This window comes from Diabrotica undecimpunctata, chromosome 5 (assembly GCF_040954645.1).
Source record: "Diabrotica undecimpunctata isolate CICGRU chromosome 5, icDiaUnde3, whole genome shotgun sequence".
In the NCBI taxonomy this organism is placed as follows: Eukaryota; Metazoa; Arthropoda; class Insecta; order Coleoptera; family Chrysomelidae; genus Diabrotica; species Diabrotica undecimpunctata.
Genome location: NC_092807.1, coordinates 154,636,351 through 154,658,814, shown reverse-complemented (window position 1 = coordinate 154,658,814; position 22,464 = coordinate 154,636,351). Strand labels below are relative to the sequence as shown.

Genomic DNA, 22,464 nt, shown 5'->3' with positions numbered 1-22,464 from the left:
ATTTTTTTTTACACTTTCTTCTACAATCTCGCAGTGACCGTGACTGCCTAGCTTTATTGCGTTTCCTTTGTTTGTTTCATATCCTTTACCCGTATTTCGTAAAACCTGTCAATTTTTTCTTTTTCCTACTTTTCGTTTCAATATTTTGTGCATTGGTTGGCCATGTTCTTTATTGTTTTCAAAATTTGGTTCATCTGAGCAATTTTTCTCCTCTTCGGTGTCAGAATCAATATGGTGGTCTTCTTGAATGTGATCATAGGCCGGGTCTTTTACGCTGTCGTCTAAGTCAAAATCTTGCTGTATATTTTCTTTTACTAAAAAAAAGTATGGAATGTAGTGATCAATAATCAACAATTATACCACACATGGAGGAATAATAATTGTTATTTCGAGTTGCCATCGTAGTGAACGTTCCTTGATAAAATTTGCGTGTGCTCTCTTCACAATCTAGACAAGTACTGACAAGAAACTGATACGAATATGATTTGCGTGGACACCGCATTCTTGCAAAAAGGGATAACTTTGTATATCCTAGCAATACTTTCATATATATTTCTTCTATCACATTCCGGCAAAAGGGGTTATCTTGATTTAATCCTTTTTACTAGCACACATTTCGAATAATTCTCAAGTTAACATGACTTAAATCGTTTTGCTTCTCAGTTAATTTCATAATGTTAGAAAATATGTGCACATATACCATTTTACTAGTAATTACTATTTTGCTCTCCAGAAGATATCTTGAGTTATATCCTTAAAACAGTCGTAACGATAAAATTGTAGCCAAGTTACCCCTTTTTGATTAATAATAATATTTTAATTAGTAAACTTTCACTTAACTCTCTTTACCAAGATTGTGCAGAATCAAAAATGCTGTCGAATGGTATACATAACACTATTTTGCAAAAAATCGACTTATCCCCTTTTGCCTTCCAGCCACAGTGTTTTACACCATAATTTGGGTAAAATGGCCCGGTCCATGAAGTAAAATGACCCCTATAGCTCTTTTGTACAGAAAAAGAAATTTTTATATTTTTATTTACAAACATCGCAAATATACAATTTCTGCTTTCCAGTTACACCTGTATAGAATAGCTGACACAAATTGCACTTTCAAGTGCAAATCTAAAACTCCTTTGCCTGAGATTTACTGAATAGTTCTGAGCAAAATATACAGTCGTCTTCATTATCAAATCTTATTTTCTTTGTTTTTTCCAAACACCTTTCTGCCTACAGCCTTTCTGGCTGCTTGTGAAGTTCACTTGGGTGTTTTTTGTTTTGCTTTCATCAAAAAATAATTTGGTGTGGAGTAAAAAACAGTTGATCTTTGCGAAGGTCTTGAACTTCTTGTCTGGGAATGTGCTTGAGGTATCCCTCGAGCGATAATGGGATTTCATTCCTTTTAACTCCACCTTTGTGTTCTGAAGAGATGACTTCGAATATGGGGATTGATGTATCAACTGCAGAGCTTGTAATACCAACTTAATGGTTTGAAGCAATAACTTCCGGATTTCAAGCTGCAGTAAATAAAGTTTTATTTACTCATAAAGTTTAAAAAAAAAAAAAAGGTTATAAAAAGTAAGAAATCTAAAATAAAATATTTGGCACAGGTTCAATGTTGCCACATCTACATTAGTTTTTTGTTGAGTAAATATATTAAATTTAAATTTTGTAATAACAAAATCAAAATTAACCTAATCCAATCACATCTAAAAATTTAAATTAAAAAAGAAGTTAATAACCAATGCATCCAATGAAATACAATATAAAACGAAATATTCACCAGTTTGGTAGCAACGGCGTAAAGAGGAAACGGAAATTGGACTTTTTAATATTTTTGCAAAAACTCGTTTATCATAATCAAATTAAAACCTAAACTAAAGAAATTAAATCTAATCTATATATAACAACATAAGTTAATAACAAATTAATTATAGTTATATGTGTCCCTTCGTAACTAGAAACTAAAATCATACTCATTATCATTATTCAATTCAATTTATTCAAAAACAATGTATTTGAAAAGTGTGGCAATAATGGTTCAAAAATTATGCATGACTCATACGCACATCAATGCCCTCAGCGGGCAAAAATATATAAATTGTAAAGGGAATAAAAAGTAAACTACAAATCAGTAATGTAACTAGGGAGAAAAGCTCTTAGCTACCACTAAATTTGAGGTGGCCTAACCACAACCAAGTCTATACGGAGGGTGTTGTTCATTACCCAAATCGCCCGACGTAAAGTTCATAAGCCTTCACTGCGTATGTCAGACGTACTACTTTTGTTACCACAAATAAAGAACTGAATATAAATGTATAGGAAGTTACTTCGAAAGCTAAAGGGGAAAATACTTGAAAAGCTAAAGAATAGCAGCAGGTAAAGACAGGATACCAAACGCATTACTGAAATATTGTGGAGCAGCAATGACAGAACAATAATTAACAACCTTACTTAATAAAATTATAAAGCACAATAAAGTAATGAAAGAATGGAGAACGAGCGAACTAATTACTATTCAAAAAAGAATATAAACACAGCCAGAAAACTACAAAGATAAAAACTTATTAAATACTACCCTTAGGGCCGGTTGTTCGAGCGCTAATCAAAACTTGATTGTAATAAAATATTTAATTACAAGCAAATACGTCACAGCAGCTGTTAAAATTATTAAAAAGTGCTTATTATTATTATTGATTTGTAAATAAAAACATGAAATTAACATCAGAAAGAGTTTAATTATGGTTTATTTTAAATTAAAACGCAAAATAATAAAATTGAATAAAATAAATCAGTCAACATAACCTCAAAATGTGACATGTTTAATTTTAATTAAATATTTGAGTTTTGATTACCGTTTAAACAACCGGCCCTTATTAAACTTACAGCAAAAATTTTACAAGTACTAATAAATTACACGATAAGTTTATCAGATGAACAACAGGGTTTTCGAAGTGGAAGATTTTGTAGAGATGCAATATTCATTATTGTTATTATAAACAAATTAGTGAGAAACCACTAGCTAGAATATAGTAAGGCTGTTTTAGCAGTTCAAGCCAACTGCGATTTGAAATGGGCGTATCACTTACTTTTCTACACTGCTTACGCGAGACCATCTTTACTCAGTGCCGCCGGCCGACGGGTAGTTTAATGACAACAAATACATTATTCTCCATTCAAATTAGTTTTAACACGAACTAACTGACCGTACGTTCATGAGATTTGACGTCACGAAGGCGATAACGATGAAACTAAGCCCAATGATGAGTAACACGTTTCACTATTAGATTTCAGTATTTTTTAGCAATTTTCTTTAAAGTTGGAACACGCTTTTCTCGATTATTACTGGACACAGAAAGGTGAAACAAAAATCAACGATTACATAAAAAAAAACTCTTTCGAGTGATGGGCGTAAAAAGTTTGGTTATAATAGAACGTTAAACAGTACATTCCAATTTTTCAACAGAAGTTTCAAAAAAATAAAAAAAGTAAAACCATCAGTTTAAAGGCAACATAATTTCGAATAACGTGTCCAAATTTCGAGACATTTTGTCAGTAAATAACAGAGAAAACACTGTCTCTATTTTTTGATGCACCGATAAAACTCAAAGATGTAATCCATCTTCTGTATAATAGAGAAGTTCCCCTTAATATTACAAAAACAATCAAAAACATCTACCAAAGCAACAAAAGTCAGGATAGATGGACAACTTACAGAACCTATTGAAATAGGTAGCGGAATAAGACAAAGGAATTCATTGAGCCCCATGCTCTTCAATTTAATCATGGATGAAATCATTAAAAGTGTTAACAAAGAAAGAGCATACAGAATGGGAAAGACATCACATAAGAGCAAAACAATTTAATATGACACACTCATCTCAGAAAACTAAAACAATAATAGTAGTCAGCAAAGAAGCAACGAGATATAAAATAGAATTTGATGGCATCAGTATTGAACAAGTAATGAAAATAAAATACCTGGCAATTACACTGTTCAGCTATGGAGACCTGGACAAAGAAGTGAGAGATCTAGTACAAAAAGCAAATCGACTGGCAGGATGCCTTAATAACAACACTATATGGCGAAACAGGCACATAAATACTGAGATGAAGTCAAGAATTCATAAAACCAGTGTAAGACCAATAATGACATACGCCTCAGAAACAAGACCTGATACAGTCACAACGCAAAGGCTACTGGAAACGGCAGGGATGAGAGTACTGAGAAGAATTACAGGAAATACGCTGAGATATCGAAAGGGAAGTAAATATATTAGAAGAAAACGTAACATACAGGGTATAAATAAATGAACACTAAATAGAAAAAAAAATGGAATAACCCCATAAGCAGAATGGAGGAGACCTGTGTCGTCAATTGGCAAAAGAAGTCTCGGACGAGAGCGCAAAATATGGAGTGACAACCTTCCAAAGAGGTATTAATCCGCCAATAAACAAAAAGAATTGCTTATTAAAAGAAAGAAAAAAAAGACGAAAAAGAATCAAAATTAGTACTGGCCTGATGTGTATATTTGTAAAGAGTCTTCCATTTTTCCACGAGTATGGGACCGGAATGATTTTTTTGGCAGGGAATCGTTAAAAAATGTCATTTCGATACCATATTCATGTGTATTGAGATTTAGATGCTGTATATTAAATATGTAGAGAGACACATTTCCAAATTCATGATTTAAAAAAATGGACTAAAAACTGACACTGGACTAAAGCTCTATAACTCAATAACAATTAATTTTTAAATATTGGGGCGCTGACTATTTTTGATCAGTATGATCAAAAAAAGGGCCTGCGTAGCGCAAGCGGTAGGATGCTTGCCTCGCTCGCCGGTGGTCCGGAGTTCGAATCCTACCGCCGGCAAGAACAACTAGACATTTTTAAAAATGTCTATAGGCCCCAGGTTGACTCAGCCTGAATAAAATGAGTACCTTGGGTAAAAACCAGGGGTAATAATAGGCGGTTGAAGCGTAGCACTGGCCATGTTACCTTCCTTGTATACCGTAGGCCCTAGATATAGCAGACTACCCTGCTATACTACCAAAGCCGCGAGGCGGTATAAAACGGGAGACTATTATATTATGATCAAAAATACCTCTCAGCCAAGTTTTAGTTAATTTAACTCTTCGGCGTGTGCGCTATTGGTACTCTATTCGGTTTTGTACTAATTTAAAAATTTCGTAAAGTATCATCAGCTACATCCGCTTGTGCGTCCGCCTATTCTCAAATAACTATATTAGGGTACTTTGTGACTGGGGTCTCCCAGATAAGGTCTTCCGTACCCCGTCGGGGCTCCGCTCCTGTTCTTTAAACTGAGACTCTGTAGCTGGACTTTTTAAACCTTTTAAAATGTGTTTTCATTTCATTTTCATGTGAGAAAATACCAATATTGCCTTCCCTCTGTAAGGCACCGTGGGAATGGAAAAGTGGCCATAGTTTTCCAGGACCTTTCTTTCTATTTAATGATAATTTTAGACACACATACCGCGTCAGTATAGTCAGTATATAATTTATTTAGGTATCAATGAGACTCTAAAGTAATAGGTATTATATTTACGGCATTTTGTTTTCGAAAATCTCTGAAACCAAGAGCCCGTAAGGAATATCCTGAAGTATGAATGAATAGGTAAATATGCCTACAGAGAAAATTAACAACAGGAAAAAGAAAGTAGGTTTACAGTGAAAATATCAGGTATTTAATGAGTTTTTGAAAAAAATCAAAACAATGAAATTATACGGTTGTTGACCTAATCTGCCATATATTATATCGTTGCTAATAACAGAAAATTAAGTTTTAGATTATGAAGTATTTTCACGGCAATTTAAAATCAAACACTTTATAGTTATATAAAGTTAAGTTATAAAAATCAATACGCGTTTGATATAAAATAAGTTCTGATCCTTTGAGACTTGCAGTCAGCACAAAGTTGTAAGACCATCACACGATTTGATGCTCGACTAAATCTTTCAAAAATCGAAATATCGTATTTCAGTATCCCCACGGGCAGCGGCAAGAGAATCATCGTCAGAGTTCAACTTCCGGCTTCAAGAGAAGCCCTTTATTAAAAGATTGCTTTGACCTTCAGAATTGACCGTAGGTTGTCGGGCTGCAGTTATGAGAACAATCGCAATTGCAACGATTTTGAGAAAATTCTTTATATTTCCTTTCTAAAAGTAAAGAAATTATAGAACAGACAAGTTTTAAAACAAAACATCTTTAAGTATATCTACTTAATTTCGATTGAATTTTTCTTCGCGTTAATCCTTTTCCGGCAAGACCTTTTTCTTCTTACACACTTTATGCGACTGACATTTTGCTACTGTCACACGTCAGTCACACGGAGTATGAGAAAAGAGTAGTTGGGGTTTGGTTTTCTTTTTTTTTCTACTGAGAATTTTGATTTGAGTTGGTTCACCAAGAACTGGAGTTAAGTTAAAAGCTATTTCACTATCGCTGTAGGATCTCAACAATTTTATTTTTGTATAACAATAATTTGATGTGGTATTTTTACACATTTAAGACCATAATTGTTTGTTTAATAATAACACAGACCAACAAAAAGTATTTTTTAATACTTTTCTTACAAATTTACTTAATACCTATGTATTTTTTGCGCTAAAAACGAATCTGAAATTAGATTTTACGTATCACATACAGTTTTCTCATAATATAACACTGCTTCATTCTACATTATAATAATTTGAAAAAGACAAAATACCAAAATATATTAAAATGAAACATTATTAAAATAATACCTTTATCTAATTATTATATTATAATGGTATAGGTCTGTACAATAATTTCAAGGGTCACAGCTTTTGTATTTTCTTTCTCTTTTTGCTGTAAAACTTCTAAAGCAGCTCTTTCTCCTACGCGAGGCACTCTGTTGTTCCCAATGAAGTGACCAACAGTAATCACCCATCATGTTGGTGTTTCAATGTCCCTGGTATCGTTTCTTCATCACATCGATATCATACTAGAATCGTTTACCTTGTTCTTTACTAACATTACTCAGATTTTCAGGGGAAAAGTAAATTTTAAGGCTCTTTAGACATCTAAAATCTATAAAGTTATCTGTTAAATTAGATGCTGTAAGCTCGTAGTTAGGGTCTTTCACGTTACCTCAAAACTTGGTTACAAGTTTTTGAATACAATCTTAGCTTCTTTTTCCTTAGTAGTCATTTTAGTTTCAAAGGTGGAGGCGAACATCATTTTGGCTTTGCTAGATGGGGAAACTTTCCACTTAAGTACTTGAAACATTCTCCATATTTAGACAAGGCCTGAAAAACTGTTTCATTTAACGTATGGAGTTTAAAGATAGATCTATTTTGAATCTAACAAAGTTTTGTACAAGATGTTTTCGCCATTGTTTTGAGGACCAGTGTTTATCTCTTGCTCGACTGCCTTATACACAAATAAAACAAGGAAACTTTGTAAATACCTTTTGTTAATAAAATAGTATGCAAACCACTTTTAAATCTCCGCAGATCATGCAATTGTGAGATAAATAGCTGATTTTCTGTAGAATTGTGTCAAGATTTTCATATGTTTCTTTCATATGGACTAAATAAGTAATAGACAATGAAGCATAAGTGTTCCCATTTTGTACCCATTTTGTAAGAGTACAGCTTTTACTTGTTTTTGAAGAGTCTATAAAAAGAATCTAATTATCCTTATTATACTTAATAACAGACTCATTTATTAGACCACAAATATCATAACAGTAGACCAAATCCCCTTACTGCCTAAAAAACTGAGCAAACTCCTTGTGAATAGATGTACCAGGCGACAACAAATTCTTTTCTTTTAATCTTAAGTCAAGCAGTTCTAATTTTTTCTTTGTTAAACCCAAATCTCTTACTAAGTGATCTAACTTAGCTTATGTGAACAACTGTGGTTGTAAATTTTCTGAAGGGCACTGAAATTTACCTTATCCTTGGACCACTTTCTTTAGATTCTGATTCACCAGTATTTAAAATGTCATTAATACGTAGAGGAGGCTCAGGGACTAGTAGTTCAGGTCCATGCTCTACTGGACGGATAGCTGACGGAAGATTAGGATAAACAATCACTTTTTATTTTTGGAGTTATATCCAGAAACATTAACAGTACAAAAATAACAATCATTTGAATGACTTTTTTGGTCTTTCCATACCATAGGCACTACAAATCTAAAAGTTGTTTTTCTTTCTTGGACCACTTCCTTAAATCCTCAACACAAACATAACATACATTGTGAGGAGCCCAACCTTTGTACTGACCACCATACTCACACCAGAATATGCAAATTACACCTTTTTAATGATGATTAAAATCTAATTGTAAATAAATAATATTATATAGTAAAAAAAATTTATCAAATTAGACAAATTCACTTTATATTGAGTCGTTGTTGCAACCGGTCAAACAATTTATCCAGGATGCATCAACACCATATGAACTAAATTACACCCAATTACTAGCATTTTTAGAAGACGTTCACGGTTCTTTCACCCCAGTAGAACTGGCCCTGGAATACACACAGGATATACACGGGTTGGGACATATGCTAACTGAAATATATCCCATGTTGAACGAAACAGTAATTAAATCTAGAATAATTACAAGAATCAAGAAAAAACTACTTAGTAAAATAAACCAAGATTTTAGTATTCAGGATGACACCTCTGAAGATACTGACGCATCATAGGAAACTACTCCTTCCAACGATAAATAAAAAAAACAAAAAGTTAACAAAATGGCTATTATTCAGTGGAACATTTAATCCGTATTTACACATATAGAAATGCTACAGCTTTTAATTAAAGAAACACATCCACAAGTTATCTGCTTACAAGAGACAAATTTCACAACAAATAAAAAATACTCATTAAAACAATATGTGGCCTACCGAATATTTGGGTCACCTGATGAGAGGACATAAATACGCATTACTTTAAAATATAATGCACGGAAAAATAGGAAGAAAACGGAATCCAGCCCGTAGAAGAATGTCATGGTTGCGTAATTTGAAAGAGTGGTTTGTTTATGCCACTAATGAACTCTTTAGGTCAGCTGTAAACAAGCTCAGGATAGCTGATAGATGATTTCCAATCTCCGATAGGAGTGGCACAAGAAGAAGAAGAAGAGGCCACAAAAACGACGAGATCAAGTCACATAACACTGCTTGAGAATAGGACATACCAGGTTAACCCACCAGTACCTAATGAAGAAAGAACAACAAAAACTGTGCTATGTTTGTGATATTCCTCTGACAATCGTTATCGTTATTGTTAATTGCCCACTCTATCATCTGGAACGACTTCAAAGTGATTTACCAAGTGATCTGAAAAGTACTCTGAACTTATAGTAAATGTGATAAAGTGACTAAGTTTCTAAAATTAACTAATTTGTATACTCTAATATAAAAATAGACTTAAGTTCTCAATTGGAATTAGTTGTTATAAGCAAACATCTGATTTTATGTACAACTCTTTCCCGCCAATAACCTTTCATGGTTGACGTAGTTTACTTAATAAAAAAAAATAATATATAGTTATTTTGATTATATTACAACCCAAAATAAACAAGTCTATCAAATTTTTTATTATTCAGATTTTAGTACTTTTTACTATAATAATACCAAAATGTTTATAGTACGGGATCTTCACTAAATCCACTTCTTCCTACAACGATTATGTCCAAAGATGAATGCATGTAGATGATTATTTTATTATCAATCTTACCTGAATTAGCTGTTCCCGAGCCAAGCAATACATCGATGCCTTCAGATAGGATATCGGTGTCCTGATATGAAATGGAGAACGAGGCGTCATCTTGCAGCTTAGCTAGCATTGCTGCCAGACTGTTTTTGTCGAGATCGTCAGGTTCCTTGAGCTGTAAAGTGACGTTGCCGTCAGATGCTGTACTATACATAAACACAGCATGGCCTCCCGTGTAAGGTTGTAAAGGAAGACGGACGCCTGCCAGCTCATGTATACCCTGAAAAGAAGATACTTGATGAATAAAAGGTTATGTCTGTAGTTATATTTTTTTTTAATTTAATATTAGTATTTTAGATGTACCCAAATATAACTGATTTTTATTACAAATGACCCTATTTTTTAAACACGTCTCACAGTGGAATATATTTTTACTGTAAAACACCAAATTTATCAGAGTAACATAGATTCAAGTTATTTGAAAATGAAAAATGTTTCTTTAAAAACGTTTATGTAAAACATTAACGTTTTTATTTTAAGAAAGGTTTTCGAAGTGGAAATTGAAACGTCAATAAACTTACTTTAAACTTCAATTGTGGCTTATTCCCATTAAAATAGAAATATCTTCACAGAAAATAGCTTCAGAACAATACTAAGAAATCCCTACTAAAGTCTGTCTGTTTGCAACTGACAAGCACATTAAAAATGCAGATTTGCACTAATCTGCAAACAGCAGGTTAAGTGGTTAAGTTAAAATCACTTAAAATAATTTCCTTTCTTGTTAAAAGAGTTAACGCTTTTCACATAGAAACAACAATACAAACCCATGGATTACACAGGCCTGCAAAAAATATTTTTTGACAGTTGTTTGAAATTTGATAACTGACGTTTATGTTCTTTCTTGCGCTGATTTCAAAAATGCAAACCATTTTTGTCTATCACGTCAGGTTTTTTCACAAAGTGGGGAGTATGTTTGGGTATAATAATAAAATATAAGTAATGTTTCACTCTTTTCTAACGTTATAAAATTAAGTTCATTTAATAATAATGTTCTAAACTAATTTCCATTACAATTATATTTTTCTTTAAGTTCCTAAGTCCTTATAATAACGCTCCCGCTTTCTGTCAAAGCTTCTTTTACTGCTTTTCTTGTTGTGAAGTCGTTGAGAATCATCCCTTTTCATGATCCCGCAGTAGTTTGCTATCATGCTCACATTCTATCTTCCTTGGTATCTTCTTTTCATTTCTTTGATGTCTTGGTGAAATCTTTTGCTTTACTCACATCACCGAGGTTTACCAGGAAGAATCAAGATGTGAGTGGAGCAAGTGAAGTTGATTGCTCATGCTACAGCGCAGCTTCTTAAAGTTGTCGATCATGTCTGCGATGATTTTCTTGTAGTTTTAATGTCTTTTTTTACCTAGGAAACCAATAACAACTAATTTAAAAGATGTCCGTGCTACCTTTTCATTTGTTTCCATTTTGTCCACAAAGTTGCCTCCCCTTCTTTAGTCAATACCTTGACAAATTGTTCTATCAGCCTCAACTTTATGTGAAGTGGTGAAAGTGATCTTTCATTAGTTTTCTAATGACAGATTACTCCCCTTTTTTTAGTCAATGCCTCGACAAATTATTTTATCAGCCTCAACTTAATGTGAAGTGGTGGAAATAACACCTTTTTGGGCTTTTCCTCTCGTCAACATTTTTAACCCCTACTTGTAAGATTTCTCTCAAGGGCCAAGCTTCTTTTTAATGTTGTGTTGCTTTCTGTCTCGACTGTCCCATGACAGAGAAAGCAAGGGAACTTTGTATAGGAACTTTATTGACCAAGCAGCATTGAAATCACTTTTAAATCAGCACATAATGTCCATTTGTGATCTGAATAACACAGTTTGCTTAAAACCACTTCAAAGTTTTCGTATTATTCTTTCCCGTAAACCGGGTGTCCAACTGGTATAGAAGCATACTTATTGCCATTGTGTAGAAGTACTGCTTTAAGGCTTCTTTTTGAAGAATCAATCAAAACTCTTCACTTCTCAGGAGCATACTCTAGTTTGAAATGTGTCATAAGTCCAAGAACATCACTGTAAAACACCAGGTCATCTTCTTGGAAGAAGAAAAATAACAAAATATTTTTTCTAGATCGATACCACGAAAAGAATGTTTTCGGAACAAACACATGTTTAATTTTCAATCTAGATCCTAAATCATCTGCCGATTCTTTTACTTAAACATTTACTGTCTTCTTCACTATCACCTTGCTGGTCCAATGACTCGTGATCATTATGTATATCATCCAAAGAATCTGGAGGAGAAGTTAGTGGCACTTCAGGTCCATGACGAACAGGGCGAATGGCTGATTAAATGTTAGGGTAAAAAAAGCTTTTTTGTTTCTCAAATTAAAACCTCGTACGTTGCAAGAACACAAATAGCAGTTATTAATATGATTTTTGGGCTCCTTCTACACCATTGGTATTCCAAAACGTAAGAAATCCTTACCTTGAAACCATTACCTCAGTTTTTCAATACACACTGAACAAACTTTATGTGGGGGCTCAAGGCTTATCTTGATCGCCTAACTTTATACCAAAATAAGCAAAATACACTTTGTCAATGAAATCGGAAACGTTTCTTTGTTGATGTTTAACGGTATAGTTACCGCAAATGTAACAGAAGCATTCTGTCATGTTTATACATTCTCTGGTAGCCATTGTCCAATGTCTAGACAGCACAATAACTTCACAATACAAGAAAATAGTCACTACTTTAAAGCACTAACAAAAACAACACCAAGCGAAGAGCTGCTGTGAATTGTAAGGCATTTCCAAAGGCTCACTGCTTGTTATTGGGGGAGAAAGGGTCAGCGCGACAGATAGTTACTGACACGAAGTAAGTCGCAGTGAGTCATCAAGTGGATGGGTAGGGGGTACGCAAGAACAAGTGCTGACTTGAAAATACTGCTGGTTCCTCCTTATTACTCTTTATTATATCATTTTGTGAAATAACTGTACGTAATGGAATTTTTTCACTATTTTTCCCAAAATCAGCGTTGAACAAAGTATGAAAATCAGTTATTAAATTTTAAACAATTTTTTGGTCGCAGACCTGTGTTCTATATGTAGTAGGCACGTTTTATGTCAAATGTCAGATTTTGTGTCAAATGTTTCGTACTATGTATTTCGCGTTTAATTATGTCAAATTTTGTTCTGATTTTGTCTAGTTTTATTTTAAGTCTATAACGTAGACGTATATGTAAATCATTTATTTCTTTTTCCAACCCGTAGTTGAATAATTACAAATCATTCGAATTTTTTAAGAACAATCTTATATACAATATTTTATCATCCAGCCTTAATTTATCACGTCCACTGCTGAACATAGGCCTTCCTTAAACTCCTCCATTCTTTACGATTTTGTGCTGTTTGTTGCCAATTTTTGGTGATACGCCTGATGCTGTCATCCCAACGTGTAGGTGTTCTTCCTCTACTACGTTTGTCTGCTCTTGGCCTCCAATTTGTAACTTTACTCATTCATCGTGAGTCATGCATTTTCGCTACTCGTCATTCATCATACTACGTCATCATCAATACTCGTCCTTCTTTGCAGATCTTCGTTTCTCATTCGGTCCCGCAACGTCAATCCCAGCATAGATCGTTTCATTCGCATCTGTGCCACTTTCAATTTCGAAGCCGTAGTCTTGGTTAGAGTCATAGTTTTCGCCTTATAGGTCATGATCGGTAATACGCATTGGTCAAATATTTTTCTTTTGAGGCTAATTGGTATGTTGGTCGTAAGTGCGTCTCGCAGTTTTCCAAAGGGTGCCCACGCTAAAGTAATTCGTCTTTGGATTTCGCATGTTTGGTTATCCCTGCTAATTCTTATTTCATGACCCAAATACCTCTATATGACCTTTGTCTTAAATAGTTAAATGGTTATTGGGGACCATATTTGTTATAAAATTATTTTGGTCAAGTTCATTCTGAGGCCCACCTTCGAACATGCAAAGTCCAATTCATCTAACATATCTGTGGCAATACCCTATTTTGTTTTTAACTTTTATTTGTTTTATTCCTCTTATAATATGAACTCCGATTTACAATATTAGTGCATACGTACTTTCGTTGGCTTGTGACTTTAAAATGGTAGTTGAAACACTTCTTCTTCTTCTTCTTCTTTTGATATAGACATGACTCTGTCTATTTTTTAATGTGTCTCCAGTAAGTTATCGTTCCATCGTTTTCGTGGTCTTCCTACTGATCGTCTTCCGATTGGGGAACCGTCTCTTACCATCTTAACTACTCTGTTTGTTGTCATTCGGCTTATAGGATCGTTTCATTCTACTCTTTTATTTCTTACCCAGTTGTTGATGGTCTCCACCTTGCATCTACGTCGTATATCTGTACTTCTAACTCTGTCTCATAGTGTCTTACCATCAATTTATCAAGTGTTTTCATCTCTGCTGTTTCTAACATCCTTTTTGTCCTCTCTGTGTCAGGTCTTGTTTCTGCCGCGTATGTCATTATTGGTTTGATGACTGTTTTATAAATTCTGTCTTTCGTTTCTCTTCCGATATTTTTATTTCTCCATATTGTTTCATTTAGGCAGCCTGCGGCTCTATTTGCTCTATTCACTTGATCTTCCACTTCGGTTTCGAGTTTTCCGTAGCTAGATAATGTGATGCCTAGATATTTAAACTCCATCGCTTGTTCTATTGTCTGGCCTTCCACTCCAATCTTAGTAAATTTGTGTTGTAACCATGCATTTTGTCATTTTTGGGGAAATTTCATTCTTAAGCGTTGTCTGAATTTCAAAACTACACTGATATTGAAATTTGAACTAAATTACTTGGTTTCAATTTTCAGGCATCTATTTTGTAATATATTTATTAAGTAGACACTTATTTTTTCACGTGTGCTCTATAAAATTTTGCACCCCATGTGTCTAACAATATTTAATATAAGTCAAAAAGATTTTCTCGGGCTTTCCAAGAAACTATTTATTTTTATCTTCCAGCGATAACTTAGAAAAGAAATGACATAAAACTTTCATAAATCTGACTGTCGAGTGTGGTCTCTTTAAATTTTAATATCAAGCTTGAAAAACGGCACTTTTAATCTGTCAAAAATCGGTGGTGCACCAGCAAACTTTAATAATATAGAGCTGAAATAAGATTTTTATAGAAACTTTTATGGATCTTTCAATATTATTATTCTTTTTGTTAGTTTGAAGAGATATATGGGCAACATTTGGCTTGAAACGAACGATTTGAATATAATTTACATTATAGGAACAAAAGTTTTGTTTGTAACATAATATAATAAGAAGCCAGACTTTTGTTATAAATTTTTGAAAAAAGTGTCGTTGCGTAATCTAAGAATTTAATATATCGATACCCTAATGCTGATAGGTCCTAACCCAATTTTAGAAAATTTTACAAGAGGCACAAAAAACTGTATAGCATAATTATAAAAGATTGCTTGTGTAATGTTTTCTTAAATAAATAATTATGTAATGGCTACTAAGTGAGTTTATTGTAAAAATATAAATTTGTTTAATTTTGATCAGGGTACTAAGGGATATGACATATTGCAACCAACGTCATGGCGGCTTACGAGTATATCGAACTCTTAGAAAATGTAGTAAGTTATTATAACTCAAGGTGTTCTCATAAAAGTGTGGTTTACGTCATTTTAAATCATAATCCTTATTTTTTTATTTTTATTAATTTCAAATAAAAACAGATGCAAATGTGTGTTTACTTTAAATAAAATGTAGCAAACTAAGCGAATACCATTTAAACAACGTTACAGTTAACATTTTTAGGAATAATTAAAATAAAATAACTAAATAATAAGTTTAAATCTTGGCTTTCTTTTTTTTATTTTTGTTATTGTCTTTGGTGATTAAGTCTTCGTGAGGTAGCGTATCATAGAAGTAGTGCACATCTGCAGGTAATACAGACTTTAGATCTTGAAACAACTTCTATTTCTTTGTGGTTATTTTTAATCTATTCGAATAAAGTTGATCGTAAACCAAATCGTGATTGACGGTGTTCTTTCTCTGAGGAAGGAGTTCATATTTTTGATCATGGGCCACTTTGTATAATATATTCCCACTTGGTAGGTATTTTAAGCCTCTAAGATCTGTTACCTTCAAATCTCCAAAGGTGCAGGATTCTTCCTGGCTTCTGATATTACCGAAATATAGTCTGAGGGTAGGAATATTTGCCGATTTTTTAGTCTTCGTTCAATTAGACTGTGAGTAGAGTCACACTCCATCTGAGTGTGGCCTCTTTCTAGAAATTTTTGCTCAATCTCGACTTCATACTTGGAAGCTAAAACCGATAAACAATTCGCAAGGACGACATTCCTATTCTGATAACCACAGCCGCCCGAGAATATTAAAACATTTTTCTTTTCAAAGGTCAAATATTGTTCTAGATGTTTTATTAAACACGTAGTGAATACAGATGAATCAATGTCTGCCTCAGTCTCATTCCAAACGAAATTCATGCTGCGATGGTTTTCCAAGTTATATACTGCAAAGTTATGTACTCGTAGCTTTGTTTTATAGTACAAAGAACTAGCCTGTAACACTGGACATCAACAATTTGACTGCCTGCACATCAACGACAAAACAGTAAATTTCTTTATGGATGGCTCTGGTTTTATCGGTTTCTTTTTTGACGCGTGCTAGGTCTTTTGCTCTAATGTGGGATGCGTATTGTTCATCTGTAACCTGTTTTATCTTGTAAGATGAACATATATCACATTGGTCCTTGCGTGGTTTAAACAATGCTAAATTCATTTCGTCAAATTCTGTAGAGAATTTACAATTTAATAATGGTACCTCCCTGTCTTTACATTGTTCTTTATAAAGATTATATACTTCAGTTTTCGATTTAAAATTATGTTCCAGGTATAACTTTCCAGTAGACTTGCGGCAATAGTGGCTTTATATTTTAGGCAGCCTGTTCAGAAACTCTCGTAAATTCTGTACTCGCAAAATGTCCTGTTTTGCTTTTAGTGTAGACTCTTTTTTTCTTTGATCCTTGTTTGCATCATGTCACAACTTTCTAGAAATCCATCTTTTCGTGCCTCACTTACCCAGTTCTGTACCATCTTTTCTCCTACTCCTAGTGTGTTAAGAAACATTATATTTTAGGCAGCCTGTTCAGAAACTCTCGTAAATTCTGTACTCGCAAAATGTCCTGTTTTGCTTTTGGTGTAGACTCTTTTTTTCTTTGATCCTTGTTTGCATCATGTCACAACTTTCTAGAAATCCATCTTTTCGTGCCGCACTTACCCAGTTCTGTACCATCTTTTCTCCTACTCCTAGTGTGTTAAGAAACATCAATTTGAAGACTTCTAATTTATCGCCTTTTACTGCCAGAAAGTATTCGTAGGTACCACTTCGCCTGGAAGATCCATCTACATAACATCTTTTTTTCTCCTTGTATGTAACCGTATGAGCGAAGAACATCCTTTTTTCGAGACTTCGAGACATAGGCTGGCTTCATTTTGCGTTCAGGGCGTAGAATATCATGTTTCACAATGTTTTGTAGCCTTCTATAACCAGTATATTCCCTTCCTAACATCCTAATCGGACTTCTTGATCTTCTGAATCTTCGATGTTTTCTTTGAGCCTCTCACTTTCTACGTCAATATCTTCGGGTTCTTGTACATTTCTTTGACCGCCCAGCTCTGCGTCATTAGCTTCTTCTGATCCTTTATCTTGTAAGTGTTCATTGTTGATTTCTATCTCGTGTTGTTCGTTGTCTAAATTTTCATTGTCAGTTTTTCTTGTGGATCCTTGATCTTCATTTTTATAATGGGGTTTTTCTTCAAAAACTTCGCCAAGATTTTGGTCGGCTCTTTTGTTCTGAAGTACTTTATCTTCCAAATAGTCAGCAAGGAGTTGTTCTTTCAATCTTTGATCGTCTGGTTTAGTTGTGATATTATCGAGTTTGTCTACCGTTATATAAAAGTTCGTGTGATTGGATGTGCTATTCACGAGATTCAAGCTACACTGTGGGATAAGATGAGTTGGAAGTAAACAAACAACGCGAGCGGGTTAGGACTTGTTAGAAATCGCGGGAATGGCCACCTTACTATTTTATTTAGGTTACGAGAATTTAACAGCATATAGGAATGCACGGTTGGTTGCTTTTGACACAAAAATATGAATTTTCAATTTTTTGTGGGTTACGATCTGTCAGCATTAGGCTATCGATATTTATATTTGACAACAATATTGTGTTTCTAACATATTTTTAAGTAAAAATACTATTTTTAAAATCGTCTGTTAGTACATTTTTATATGTTATATTAATAATTAAATTTAAATTTAAAAAAAGTCAAGAACAATATTAAAAATTATATTAAAAAAACTAGACTTAAAGAAGAAACTAGAAAATAAGTTTAACAGGTTTAATAATTACAATGATCATCCACATAAGGATATCTCAAATATATTTATTAATAATTATTTATTAAGACACACAAAAATTAAAGATTTTCAATTATGTGCAATATACAAATTCCCCAAACACTTATCCAGCACCATTATTAATACCTAATGATTTTGTACCGCCACGAGGGATCCAATCAATTGCATCTACAATCACTCCACTTAATGTCTTCTGTCTTTCTTCCATTTAAGGCTAGGGCGACGACAGAATAAGATTTTAATCTATTGCACAACTTTTATAACAAATAAGTAATTTTGGAGAGTCGCTGAACTTTTTGTGAAAAGTCGTCTTATGAAATCGAGCTACGTATAAAATTAGCGTAATTCTAATTTGGCAATTTATTTGTTGCGGAAGCTCGAGTTTTGTGTTATATTTTTTACCGATCGCCAAATTCGCAGCCAGTTTTTTAGGATCAAAAAAATTTTCAAAAGAAATAAAAATTAAATTTTTAAAATAATAAACTTATTACATGAAAGGGCCAGTGTTTTCAATTCCAGATAAATATTGTCCTATCTGTCAGATAGTTATCTGAAGAATAGACATTTATTTATAAAGTAAAATGTAAGTACTTATCTTTTCACGCCAAATTATGTTGCGGTTACTTATCTGTAAGATAAATGTAAAATTTATTCCGGAATACACCAATATTTAATTAATTGCCACAGAAATCACAATAATGTTTTAATATCTCTTTTGATTAAACAATTTATGGTGGCAGAAATAAATTAAATTATGTAAACAAAAATTTAATAACGAATAAAAAAAATAATACATGTTTAATGACTCTTCTCAGGTTTTTCCATAACACTAAAACATTATATTAGCTCAAACATCTCTAGCTTCAAAAAGTTTAGAATGATGATTTGATATCCAGGATATCATGAATGGATTGCCAAACCGACTTCAAGAAGTCCTAAGGGCTAGAGGCGGCAACATCCATTATTGATACATAATTTTTTTTTAATTAGACTTTGATTTCCAAAATATTTTTAATTTGAATTTTCTTCGAAGATTTTATTCATTGGATTTTTACTGTTTACAGTAAAAGTTAACAGTTTAGTTTTACTAACAAATGACTTTTTTTCAAAACGAATATTTTTCTCTTTGCAGTAAACTCTGCAGTAAAATTCATTGTTTATTTTGTTATTAATATAAAAGTACAATACAATACACTGCAACATAATTCAATATAATAATACAATACAAATTAAAATGCAATATTTAAAAGTATTTAAAAATGACAATAATATACATAACTTTTTTACTTACGCATATATGTTTAATTTACCATGTAATATTATTTGTAAAAAAGTCCTCCCCGACTGGGAATCGAACCCCGGTCTCCCGCGTGACAGGCGGGGATATTGACTACTATACTACCGAGAACTGACAAAACCAAAATTGACAGTTCTGGGTCATACAGTGATTTATTGAGATTATTATTTTGAAATACAAAAGACTAATATAATTATGAACATTTAATAAATAATACAAAAACATAATACATAAATAATAATATTAATAAATATTTTATTATATATATATATATATATATAATATTATATGTATATATATAATATATATAATATTAAATATATATACAGAAGGAACATTTTTATATTCGAGAGGGAAAGAGAGAGAAAATATATCTTCTGTCTCTCTCTTACTCATTATCTTACATATGTAATGATTTCACAGATTCACTCCCATACAAATTTCCAACGTGGAGCGCGCGTATAGAAGTATAACTTCAAAAACACAGTTTGAATCCTACACCCGGTATACAATGAAAATTTACCTATTTAGTAACCATATTACTATAACGATATTGTCAAGGAATAAGGCTATAACATATTAAAAAAATCACTTAAATCGGACAACAGGTTTAGGACCTCAGGATACCGAGGTCCGAAACCTGTTTTCCGATTGGCTGATACTCATCTTATTTAGGATATAAGACTTCAAAAATTGCCCATTTTTAGACTATTATTGCAGAACACCATCCATATATTGATGGCACGCTATAATTATGTACTATACGTCTCACGTCGTTTGTTTGTTACCCATGTATTGGTGATTATTGGTTATGGTGATTTATAAATGTTACATATAACAGAGTCCATTTTGTTTCGTTTAATGTATTTACTAATAATATAAAAACATATCCATTATTTATGAGTGTACACTACTTTAACAAGAAACCTAATTAAAACAAGTCTCAATAGGAAAATCTGTAGCGTGTAGAGTGCCGTTTGCACTTCATGATATTCTAAAAAATTTTATTCTCTTACGAGACACCGTAAATCTGGCTATTTGCCCACTTGAAGTAAACTCAACAAGTGAGAAAATTGTCGCGTGTTCTAGAGCCTCATCGTGACGGGCCGTCAAGGGCTCTAATGAGCTGATTGCATATTAAAAGCAGTTCGCGTGACATTCCCTCTGAACGGCAACGCCAATGTCGTCATTTGGCCAACCGAGCGGCGACACGGCAATAGCGACTGCAGTCGTTATCATTAATATCCTCACCATATTACTGTTACTGTCTTTTCCCAATTAGCAAACACTGAATAAACTATCACGGTAATAACGGTGGAAGTTGGCGATAAAGTGATTTAAAAATGCGACTCTTAAATGTCTGTAGCAAATTGCTTTTATTGAACCTTATAACAGGAACTAATTTAAATATGTATTACATGCTGATAATAAATTGTTTAATTTTTAATATATTTAAAAATATTTTCAACAATTTTCTGAATGTTTGAAGTGTTTTAAAACTACTTTATACAACTATTACAAATTTCCAATGGCCTTGGTCTAGCAAATGTGGCAAAATACAGGGGTGTGTAGGAGGAGAGAGGTATAAGAAGAGTGGTCTATATATAGGGGATAAAATAGGTAACAATTAAGTAAAGAAGTATGAAAGAAAAAAAAATATTGAACGGAATGTGGCTAGGCTAGCAATGTAGGCAGGAGAATGACCACTAGAAACTCAAGGATGGATACGGCCAATTTGCATGCCTTTTAAAGACAGTAAATCAGGAAAATATGTATGATGGATAGAAAAGAAGATATGAAAAATGAATATATATAATGAAAATTAACAAAGAAAACAAATTGAGGGCGCCAGAAGAGGGATACTACTCTAAAAAGAGTAACGGTCACTCTTCCAGGTATCGTATACTGCTAAAATTAATTAAAGTTGATCTAATAAACAAAAATGCTGTAAATGTAAAAAGGTAAGGAAATATTAATAAAAAAAATTATATGCAAAACAAATTCAAGTTTATTAAATATAACTTCTTAGATTCTGACAATCTCTAAGTTACCAAAAAGTATATGAAAATTTCACAATATAATATTTTAAAAAAAGAAATGTTGAAAACAACTATAATAAAAAGTTGAAAACTACACAGAATAACTCTGATATAGAGTGTACAACCTACATCTAGGTTAAAACAACCTTAAACAAAATAATGCTAACGTTGGAAGAACGTATAGCCAAGTAAATATATCAAACTTACCTACAATATGACCAACAATATTGTTAAACACCTCTAAATTCAAATATAATAAATAAGTAATATATATAAATGGGAACAAGCCAAATTAAACAATTGAAACGGTATATTATCCTGAAGGGATAATAACCGGAGTTAATAACGCAAGATGAAGTATAAAAAATTAGTTAAGTAGACAAATAATGAAATAATTAAAGTTAATAATGAAATAATTAAAGTTAATAAAGAAATAAATGGTTAATACAAAAAACAATGGAAGATAATCTCTGGGTAGAATTTGAGCTCAAACTTACCGATACCTTACACCAAGGGGAGTTATATTAATTAATATATATATATATATGTTATAAAAAAAAACCTATAACTGGTGAAACAAGATATATATATAGTTCTGAAGTAAAAACCAACTGTCCTCCTAGGTGAAACAGTTGTCTGGAAGGATACTCCCGAATAGCTTCGGTGTCCCAGCGAAGTCCTCCTTGAGGTCCGAAATTAGCACGGAGCTGGTGCTAATTGGCTTAGTTCGATGATGACTGTCCTGCCCTACCTCTAGGTGCAGGCTGGAGAAAAAATGAGGGTGGAGTAGACAATACTCCCTGGCTTGTCCCAAATGACCCTGATTCTTATTAGAGTTGAAGTGGTACTCTCCCTCGGATGTTCTGAGGGAAATTTATAATTCCATGGTAGGTGGCTGAAAACAATTCCCCGTTACTTCTAATCTCAACATTGATAAAAAGAAATCAAAGAAGAAGTGAGGAAAGTTT

The 22,464-nt window shown here is 33.0% G+C and overlaps 1 protein-coding gene across 3 annotated transcripts in view; it reads right to left on the bottom strand.

Annotated features, from left to right (window-relative positions):
* LOC140442020 (uncharacterized) overlaps nt 1-22,464 on the bottom strand; it is a 1,060,727-nt gene that overhangs the window by 430,505 nt on the left and 607,758 nt on the right. For all 3 annotated transcript variants that reach the window (XM_072533056.1, XM_072533055.1, XM_072533057.1), the window contains one exon: nt 9,739-9,994. In XM_072533056.1, coding sequence (XP_072389157.1) covers nt 9,739-9,994 — 256 coding nt within the window. The remainder of the gene's footprint in view (nt 1-9,738; nt 9,995-22,464) is intronic.